The 10844-nt window shown below is 44.1% G+C and overlaps 1 protein-coding gene across 1 annotated transcript; it reads right to left on the bottom strand.

The window, feature by feature from the left end:
- Positions 1 to 7126: 7126 nt before the first annotated feature.
- On the bottom strand, positions 7127 to 10249 carry LOC144705342 (tubby-like F-box protein 10). Its single transcript, XM_078577957.1, has 5 exons — positions 10018 to 10249; positions 9410 to 9817; positions 9207 to 9294; positions 8133 to 8265; positions 7127 to 7909 (listed from the first exon to the last, which is right to left on the bottom strand). The coding sequence occupies exons 2-5, from the start codon at positions 9755 to 9757 to the stop codon at positions 7279 to 7281; spliced, it is 1200 nt and encodes a 399-aa protein (XP_078434083.1). The 5' UTR covers positions 9758 to 9817; positions 10018 to 10249; the 3' UTR covers positions 7127 to 7278.
- Positions 10250 to 10844: the final 595 nt, after the last annotated feature.

Below are 10844 nucleotides of genomic sequence, written 5' to 3'. Positions count from 1 at the left end.
TGTCCAACATAATTATTCAGCTTAAGCACGGCTCCCTGATAAGCTTTAGAGCTTAACTCTTGACTTTCAGAGCTATAAATCTAATAATGTCGCTAATTTCCTCTTAACCGCAGGAAAAAATTATCTGGGTCTTCACCAGACTCTGCACCAAAGTTTAAACCCTGCCAAAGATACCATCTTTCTTTCTCTAATCTATTCACATTTGTATTGTTCGCTCTACAGATCAGGAGGAGGGCTTTTTTCGCATGATGATTGAAACTTTGAAAGCTTGGAAAAAAAAAACAGCCGGGTCATATAGATTGAGCTTAAACCCAGCTCATAAGACGGCTCGAGACGCCAAATTTGGAGTTTCGGAAAGGGTTTGCCGTCTTACTCTCCTAATCCCTACATCTTAGTGCAAAATTATCATCTGGGTCGTCACCGCCTAGGCTAAAGCTCGGCCAAAGATTCCGACTTTAATCATGGGGCAAGAAAGAGTACTTCAAGAATAGACTAAAGATCAACTAAGGATGGATAAAATAGACCACAAATCAACACGATCGATTGTCAAACATTTAAATTCGACAAAAATGTTGATGGTGCAGCCCCTTTCTTCGGTTGAGGGCAAGAGGACTATCTTACAACCACCACGGTACAATATCCCGAACAGGCGATTATGAGAAGACGCAAACCTATTCTACTAAGTCCGATGGCGGTGGAAAAACACACAAGAAAACACTGTAGAAAGTAATGCAGGACCTTCTACACCATTCCACCCTCGATGAAGGTGATTACTTCATCCAGTATCTCCTCGATGTTTTCATGCCAGCCGGTGGACAACGCGGGGGGAGTGGACAAGGCAAACTCGCTCGAGGGAAAGGTCATAGGTAGGGGTGGGTCATTAGATGAAGGTGGTGGGTCTTTGTAGACAACCAAATACGAGACATTGAAAGTAGAGCTTATCCTCCATGTTGAGGGTATACCAACAACACATGCATTTTCCCCTACTCGTTTGAGGATTGAGAACGGCCTACCACTACGCGCATGAAGCTTAGTAGCCCACCCGGGAGAAAATCTCTACGGACTTACCGTCACCATCACCATATCACCTTCATTAAGTTTTCGAAAACGACGGTGCAAATCTGCAATCTGTTTATATGATGCATTGTTACTCGTCATGCGATGATGAATTTCCTCATGCAGACTTCTAATATGCTTAGCAAATGACTCACCATTGTCTGAGACTCTAGCATGCAGTAACATGAGGATCAAATCAATAGGCTTTCGTGGGGAATGCTTGAGTACCATTTCAAAAGGACTCATGCTGATGGTACGGTTGACAAATGCGTTGTAGGCAAACTCGGCGTACAGAAAGATACTGTCCCAAGATTTGATGTTATCCCTAACCAAAGATCATGAAATATTTCTTAAACTCCTATTGACAACCTCAATTTGACCCATCAGTTTGTGGATGAAAAGCAATCAAAAAATTGAGTCTAGTCCTTAAAAGATGCCAAAGAGTTTTCAAAAAATAACTTGTTAGTTATTTTTTGAAATGGGCCATCTTAGAAACTATACTCTCTGTACATTTCTATCAGAAACTATACTCTCTGGAAAAGACCACGGAGACAAAAAGCTTCATTAAAATAGAGTTGGGCAACAAGAGAAGCGTCAGAGGTTTTGGAGTATGGAATGAAATGGGCCATCTTAGAAAAATGATCTACAACAACCATGATGGAATCATGACGCCTAAGAGTGTGGAGAAGCCCCAAAAAAAAGTTGATGCTCACGTCATCCCACGGTCTATGAAGGACAGGGAGAGGAGTATAGAGTCGGTATTCTATTTCACCTGCTTGGCTAATGCACACACTCGACATTGAGATACAATATGTGCTACATCCCGCTTCAAGGTAGACCAGAAGAATTGATACTCGACTAATGTAATAGTCTTATCTCAACCAAAGTGACCACTTATACCTCCGGCATGTATTTCTCAAATAGGAAAATCTCTAGGAGATGTATGTGGGATACATAGGCAACTATCATAAAAAAGTAAACCACTTTCAAGAACATAATTTTCGATATTAGGAGGGGGACCTTTCTCTAAGGACTGGATGATAGGTGAAAAATCAAGGCAATCTACATAAGACTCTTTCAATTGTTCAAAATCAATCACTTCAATTTTCATAACATTTAGCAAGTGGGTTTTGCCTACTCAATCTATTCGCAATCCGATTCTCGATTCCTCTTTTATGTATATGACCACATGTACTCAACCCGACAACCATGTTTAGGAATTAACTTTTGTTGTGAATGAAGATACTTTAACACCTCATGATCAGAATAAAGAACGAATTCCTTAGAAAGAAAATAGTGGCGCACTGCACAATGGCATGAAACTTCTTATCATACGTAGAATATTTGAGCTTGGCATCATTCAACTTCGCTCTAAAAAATGCAATGGGATGGTTTTCTTGACTCAAAACACCACCAATACCCAATCCGGATGCGTCACATGCGACCTCAAAGACTTTACCAAAATCTGGTAAGTGGAGGATGGGTGCCTGAGTCATTTTAACCTTTATTTCTTTAAATGATTTATTAGCCAATGCAGTCCACTTAAAATGGTTAGCCTTTAAGCATTTGGTCATAGGTGCCATAATAGTACTAAAGTTTGGAATGAAGCGACGATAGACGGTAGCTAGAACATAGAAACTACGAATATTATGGACACTTCTAGGAGTAGGTCATCTGGTTTTGGTTGTCTATTTTAGCAGGATCTATTGAAACACCTTGTGCATATAAGATAAATCCAAGGAACCAGACATGAACGAGGAATGAACATTTCTTAGGATGAGCATGTAACTGTTCGGCCCTTAAAACTTTGCATACTTGTCGTAGGGGATGGATATGGTCATTCCTATATTTGCTATAAAAGAGTATATCATCAAACTAAACCATAAAGAAATCTCCAATGAAAGGTCTAAGGGCATGGTTCATCAGGCGTAGAAAAGTGTTGGGAGCATTCGAGAATCCAAAAGGCATTACCTTCCACTCATATAAGCCATCCTTAATTTTAAAAGCAGTTTTCCATTCATCTCTAGGATGAGATTCTAACTTGATGATAACCACTCTTTGGATCAATTTTGGAGAAAATAACTGACCCAGCCATCATATCAAACATGTCATCAATGCGAGGAATTGAAAATCAGCAACAGTGATCTTATTAATAACTCTACTATCAATACATATGTGCCAACTCCTATCCTTCTTGGGAGTCAAAAGTGCTGGAACTGCACATGGGATAAGACTCTCTTGAATGAAACCCTTGTCCAATGATTACTGAACTTTTCGATGAAGCTCCTTGTATTGGGTTGGGTCCATACGATAATGAGGGATATTTGGTAAGGAGGAACCAGGAGCCAAATCAATGGCATGCTGAATATCTCGCATAGGGGGGAGGGCATTAGGTAATCCCTCAAGGAAAATACACTCAAATTCAATCAACAATTCAGAAAGCTCTGGTGGTGGTGGAGAAGAGATGTCTCTAGAATGATAAGGAATCATGGCTAGACAAATAGATGACTCACTATCTAACTCCCTTCTGAATGGGCGCCCATCAAGAAGATATAAACCTAAGAAAGTGGATTTCAATGTATGGGTCTTAGGAGTTTGGGTTTAAGGATGCCAAGTTATCTTATTTCCATTATAAATGAACATGTCCCAATCCTACCATAAATATGCACATCCTTATCATAAAGCCATGGGTGACCCAATATAATGATACCAACCTTCATAAGCAATAATACATCACACATAACTTTTTCCTCGTATGATTGTACTTTGAGCAAAATGAGACATTGGTTCTTTACAGGAATAGAGGTGGCATCGATCCATGAAACATAATATGGGGAGAATGATCAATACAAGATAATGCCAAACGTGAAATCATGGCATCTGAAATGTCATTGATACAACTACTGCTATCAATGATCATCTTGCACATCTTATCACCAATCTTAATGTAAGTATAAAATATGGATGTCCTCAATACAGAATCATCGGTATAAGGTTGGTTAAGGGTGCAGCGAATGATTCCCCTAGCGGAAGTAGATGGATCACATCAAGGAAGTGACGGCGGCAATCAGTGATAGCAATAAAACTCACTAAACCATCCTCATTGACACATTTATCTACAACATAAATTTCAGCCCTATAATCTTCCCCATCAATAGGCTGATCACCATTGGTAAGTTCAAGTTCAGAATATTCATTTCCAATGTGCAATGCTCTAGATGGGCACTATGGCCACGTCCTTGACATTTGAAGCATGTCATGCCGGATGGACCAACCTGAGATGGGGATGGATGAGTGGGTGCTCTAGTGATGGAATCCAGAGATGACGAGGTTCGATTGTTGGTAGGTAATGGGGTGGAAGATTGGTGTGTGGGAGTAGAAACACATTGATTAGTAGAGGAGAGATTAAGTGTAGTTGCGGGAGCGGTGAGAGATAGAGGTAAATTGCAGGGAGAAGACCGAGTAGAGTAGGATGGATATGTGCATTCCCTAAGCGATGGACGACCACTAATGACAGAGGTGTTATAAAGGGTTTGGCAAAGTTCTAGGTCTTCTACAATCTTGTAGGCTTGTTCAAATGTGGTGGCCTTTCGAACGAGAAATTCAGTCTCAAGATAAGGGTTAAGGCTGGTTTGAAAATGAGAAATAACAACGCGAGGGTTCTCTTCTATCCTGCATCTCATGTAAAACTCTTCAAACTGCGAAATATACTAAATCACTGGGAGTTTTCCCTGTTGTAATTTGTTTTAATGATCTAGAAGATTATCCAAATAGGCGACGGGCACATATTTCTCACAAAGCTTATCCTTCATTCGCGGCATGTTTCTATAGGATCATCTCGTCAGTTATGAATTGAAAATTCAAGGTTTTCCCAAAAAACATTTTCTTGGCCACCCAATTTCATATCAACATATTAGACCTTTTGCCACTCAAGCATATCATGCCATATTTTAGATTCCTAGTCAAGGTACTCCTTAGGATCTCGAGATCCCTCATAGTATGGAACAACGCCTTTGACACTCTTTTGGACATGCTGCCATCATTCGTCATGATCTGGGTGATGATGATCACAAACTCGTGTCCTATCTTCTATTGGATAGGGATCATTGCGTTCAAGACAATTTCCATCCCAACTTTGGCGTCTATCCTCAGGTGGATAGGGATCATTGCGTTCAAGACAATCCCCATCCCAACCTTGGCGTTTATTCTCAGGTGGACAGGGATCATCACGAGGAGGATGATTTCTATCACAACCTGGGAGTCTATCCTCAGGCAGATAGGGATCATCATGAAGAGAACGATTCCTATCATGACCTTGGGTTCTATCCTCGGGTAGATGAGGATCATCACGTTCAGGATGACTCCTACTACGACCTCTAGGTCTACCCTCTTGTGGATACGGATCATCATAATCAAGATGGTTCCTATCGTGCCTTTGACGTCGGGTTTCGAGTGGATAAGGATCATCACGATCATGAAGATTCCTATCACGACCTCGAGTTTCTAACCGCGAGTTCGTTCACTAACCACATCAATGGAACTAATTAGGCGGTCTTCCATGTTGGTTAGACATGTATTCAAGTCACGAAAACCATTCTGGACAAGCTCTAACATACGACCTACATCACCACGTGATGGTGATGGTGGAGGAGGTGGTGATTGATCTCAGATAAGAACAAAAGTCTCACGGTTATCTATGGACAGATCAGTTATGGTGGCGACATGTTTGCCTGAACTCAGATGCATGCAAGATGAAATGAAGAAAAATGATGTCTAAAAATGCAGGGAAGGTAGGGAGACGCATGCTAGGCTTTGATACGAATTTGATGCAGGATGGCTAGGACTGATGCAGGTAGGATAGACTAAGGGTCAACTAAGGATAGATAAAATAGACCACAAATCAACACGACAGATTGTCAAACATTCAAATCCAGCGAAAATGTTGATGGTGCAGCCCCTTTCCTCGGTCGAGGGCAGGATGACTATCTTACAACCACCGCGGTGAATACAAAACTCCAAATCCAATATCCCAAACGGTCGATTATGAGAAGACACATACCTATTCTACTAATTCCGACAGCGGAGAAAAAACACACGAGAAAACATTGAAGGAAATAATGCAAGACACCAAAGAGGGAAGAGAGGGCCTTTTGCATAGACGTAGCGCAATGGGGGGACGCGGAAAGTTGTCGATGAGTTGATGGCGGGAGAGGGTGACATGCACTTCGATAGGGTGGACGCGGATCCAACCGCACGGTCAGTTGGCGGGGGGTCAAGGGGGAAGTCACCTGCTTACGGGATCTGGGGCAGCTCCCCAACTGACCGCCGTGTGGGCAGATGGTTGCGGGCAGCAGATGACGGTGGAGCGCTAAGGACACGTCGGCTGGTGGTGGTGCGCGAATGTGAATGAAGCTTCATGATCAGAATAGGGCGTAGGGCGGGCGTCCTCTCAACGGCGGCGGCGGCGGCAACAAAGAAGGAACTAGGGCAATTTTTTTAGAAGAAAATTTCAATTCCAAAAATACCAATGATTCATTACAGCAATGGCCTATTCATAGGCCTTGGAGGAAATAGAAAATTACTAGAGGTTTCAAAGAAATTCAAGAAATCAAATCTAATAGTAAACAAAATTAGGATCACAAGTAAGACTTCGACGTGCTGTTACACAAGTCATCTCCTCCTGTAGCGGTGGTGTCGCGTAGGAAGATGGAATATCGTCATGTGCGCCGCCACACCACCTAGGCTAAAACCCCCCCAAAGATCCCAACTTTAATGATGGGGCAAGAAAGAGTACTTCAAGAGTACAGAGCAAGTCCCTCTCTCTTGCTTTCTCCCCACAATTCACATTTCACACAGGCATTGTTCTTTTTGCGGATCTAGCATTTAGTTTAATCTCGTGATGACAGAATAATTAAAAACTGAACCATGTAATCCAGATTAAACTTAAACCCAGCCCCCAAGAAAACTTTATACACCAAATTTTCGGCTCTCTCAATATATATCTCTCTTCTCTAGTCATCGTCAATCCAGTTTTCTCTCAAGAACTATCACTCATTTCCTAGAGCTTACATGAAAACATTATCCGGGTCATCAGCACCTTAAATTAAACCCGGCCAAAGATTCCACCTTAAATGACGCCACCACAAGGAGAGAATGCAAGAAAACTACAGCAGTCTACCGGCAGAACACAATATATCTCTCTCTCGCTCAAGCATTTTCTCTCTATTCACAAGCCAGCTTAGTGTCGAAGCTGCTTAGACAAATTGCAAATGCCTGGAAGGCAGAGAGCGGGTACCGGTAGTCCATGGTGAACGTGTCCTTGCCAACCTTGCCGAACTGGAGGATGATCTTATCGTGCTCCGACGGCCCTGGCGGCTGCCCGTCGGCAATAAGCTGGAAATTCTTCACTGAGGCAACTGTCACTCGGCCTCGGAAGTTCAAACACCAGCACTGCAGCTGCTCATGCCATCTCGGCGCCTTGTTCCGTAGAACCAGCGGTGCCACCGCCAACGCCGCCTTCTCCCTCTCTTCCCCTACTTCAGAGAACCGCGCGCTGCCGAACTCGGCAGCCGACTTAGAGAAGGACACGCTCCGGAACGAGTCGTCCAGCATCGTCTCTGCCGCATCGCTGCCGTCCGTGTCAATTGCCGCCGCCGGGATGGAGAGCATTGTGCAGCGCATTCGACGCGGGCCGCGCTTGCCGAGCACGTTCAGCTCGTACGCCACCTGCGCAATGCTGCCGCCGCCGGCTGCCACCTTGGGCGACACCTTGGAGTAGAACCGCTGGCTGCTCTTGCCGCTGGCTGGTGGCGGCGAATCGTAGACAATGAACTTCGTCCCGAGGAAGTTCGACCTGCAATTGAGATTCATGACTTCGTCCTCAAGAGTAGTGTTTGCACACAGTAACCAATATTGGCATCGTCATTCAAAAATTATCATCAGTGTCCATATGAGAGAGCAACGAGAGGACTTCGTCATCGTCATCCTAACGCTAAAGAATGAAGTAATGCCGTCAAACTTCATTATCGAAGCCTTGTAACTTTGTAAATACGAGTTCGAGAGCGATAACGACGCACCTTAGCTTTCCAACGAAACAGTCGGTGGACCTGGAAATGTTGTCCGCGTCCATGGAAATGACGTACTCAGTGTGAGAAGCTCCGGAGACCCTCTTCGCCGATAGCAGGAACTTGCCATTCTCCGCCAGCAAAGCTATAGCCGAAGACTTGATCATTCGTCGAAAAGGATAGAGATAGATAGATGGAGAGCGAGAGATTGAGATATAGATAGAGAGGGGGAGTCTGAGAGATAGAGGTAGAGAGAGAGAGAATGAGAGATAGAGAGGGAGAGACTGAGAGATAGAGATAAAGAGAGAGAGAGGGACTGAGAGATGGAGAGAGAGAGACTGAGAGATAGAGGGGGCGACTGAGAGATAGAGATAGAGAGAGAGAGACTGAGAGATGGAGAGGGAGAGACTGAAAGATAGAGATAGATAAAGAGACAGAGATACACAAAGAGACGGAGAGACAGATAGTGAGAGATAGATATAGAGAGAGAGACTGATAGATAGACAGAGAGAGACTGAGAGATAGAGAGAGAGACTGAGAGACAGAGAGAAAAAAAACCAAGAGATAGATATAGAGAGAAAGGACTGAGAGATAGAGAGAAAAAAGACCGACATATAGATATAGAGAGAAAAAACTGAGAGATAGAGAGACAGACAATGAGGGATAGATAGATAGAAAGAGAAAAAACTGAGAGATAGAGAGTCAGACAATGAGGGATAGATAGATAGAAAGAGAAAAAACTGAGAGATAGAGAGTCAGACAATGAAGGATAGATAAATTGAGAGAGACAATGAGGCATAGACAGATAGAGAGAGACAATGAGGGACAGATAGATAGAGAGAGAATTAGAGATAGAGAGAGGGAATAAGAGAGATAGAGAGAGAAAATGAGAGAAAGAGAGAGAGATAGAGAATGGGGGATAGATAGGTAGAGAGAGAATGAGAGATAGACGGAGAGAGAAAATGAGAGATATAGAGAGATAGAGAGAGAATAGGGATAGAGAGGGAGAGACTGAGAGATAGGTGGAGAGGGAGAGACTGAGAGATAGAAATAGAGACAGAAGATAGAGAAGACAGAGAAACTCACCAGGGCTCAAGCACAGGAAGAGGTGATACCTCGACCGGGACCGATCTCTCTTGATGAAGCATTGAATCGTTCCATCGCGAGGACCCGGCTGAGAAACACCAACGCACAGACTAATAAACACACTTCTCCCCAAACGGCTGCGCCAAAACAGAGAGAACGAACGAACACGGACGAACAAACGAGCATAAGACGGAAGAACTGACCTGCTTGAGAGAGACGGGGAAGGTGAGCTTGCCGCAAAACTCAGGCAAAGAGACGATCTCTTTGCACATAACGCGCCACGCCGTGCAAACGGCAGCGCAGGCGACGACGTGTTTCCTCGCCGGCCAAGAGCTCTCGCTCTCCTCCAATCTCTTAATAACGTCGCGGAGCAGCTCCGGCGGAAGCCCCGCCCAACGGCTACTCTCTTTCGCCGGAGATTCCCCAGCGACGGCCGGGATCTTGCCACGATGATCGTCTGATACGCCGGAGATTCTCACCTCCGTCCCCCTCCGCCTTGAGAAGCTTCCTATGCTGTCCCTCACGTCGGAGAGAATACTCCGGAACGACATCACGTAGCGAGGAGGACGACGGAATATTCACGAAAAACCCATTTTTCTTCTCTCCTTCCCCTGCCAGAAGAAAAAGAAAAGATGGCTTTGAAACACAGGGAAGATCCCAACGTCGACTGGGTAGATCGCAGGGAAATCTAGTAGAAATCTGGGAAGGATCTCAGAAATGATGAAGAACCCAGATCAGAAGTAACAAAAACCCACCCAAATTTGAACGAAAAGGAGAAGAAAAAATCAGAAAATAGCGGCCAAGATCGCACCTTTCGAGCTCCGGCCGGCGCCGACAGTCACCCAGAAGAGGAGAGGATAATCGCCATAGCTCCGAGCTCCTTCCTCTCTCAGTCTCTCTCAGTCTCTCTTGGCTCCTACCCTTCTCTCTCTAACCTCACCCATTCTCTCTCTATATCTCTATCCCCCCGTCTTTCGCTCTCTCTCTCTTCCAAGTTTGTTGACGGGTGGAAGAAGAGCGGATCTCGCCACCCATTAAATCCACTTCTGGACAAGCAAATGTGACAAGAGCGGGCAACCACAACAGTGGAAGGTGATAAAAATTAAATAAAAAGGAAACGTCTTCGCTCATGGGGTCACGGGCTTGGGGTGTTCGGACACATTTTCCGTTCCCGTTACGTGTCTACTTCCGTCAAAGAGAGAGAAAGTTAGAGAGAGCTCAAGAGAGAGAATGAAAGTTAGGGAGATAGCTAGAGAGAAAGAGAGTGAAAGTTAGAGAGATAGCTATAGGGAAAGAGAGTGAAAGTTAGAGAGATAGCTAGACAGAAAGAGAGTGAAAGTTAGAGAGAGAGCAGGGAGAAGAGAGTGAAAGTTAGAGAGAGAGCTAGGGAGAAAGAGAGTGAAAGTTAGAGAGAGAGCTAGGGAGAAAGAGAGTGAAAGTTAGAGAGAGAGAAGGGAGAAGAGAGTGAAAGTTAGAGAGAGAGCTAGAGACAGAGCAAGTTAGAGAGAAAGCTAGAGACAGAGCAAGTTAGAGAGAAAGCTAGAGATAGAGAGAAAGTTAGAGATAGAGAGCAAGTTAGAGAGAGAGAGAGCTAGAGATAGAGAGCAAGTTAGAGAGAGAGAGAGATAGAGATAGAGA

The sequence above is a fragment of the Wolffia australiana genome, chromosome 7 (assembly GCF_029677425.1).
Source record: "Wolffia australiana isolate 7733 chromosome 7, ASM2967742v1".
Taxonomy (NCBI): Eukaryota; Viridiplantae; Streptophyta; class Magnoliopsida; order Alismatales; family Araceae; genus Wolffia; species Wolffia australiana.
This window is presented reverse-complemented; position numbering and strand designations above follow the sequence as displayed.

Excerpts from the sequence above, each read along its gene's own strand:
- LOC144705342 (XM_078577957.1), bottom strand. The coding sequence starts at position 9,757 with ATGTCGTTCCGGAGTATTCTCTCCGACGTGAGGGACAGCATAGGAAGC. Across the intron at positions 9,295-9,409 it reads TCCCCGTCTCTCTCAAGCAG|CCGGGTCCTCGCGATGGAAC; the intron begins GTCAGTTCTTCC and ends GGTGTTTCTCAG. Across the intron at positions 8,266-9,206 it reads CTTCCTGTGCTTGAGCCCTG|CTTTGCTGGCGGAGAATGGC; the intron begins GTGAGTTTCTCT and ends CTTCGGCTATAG.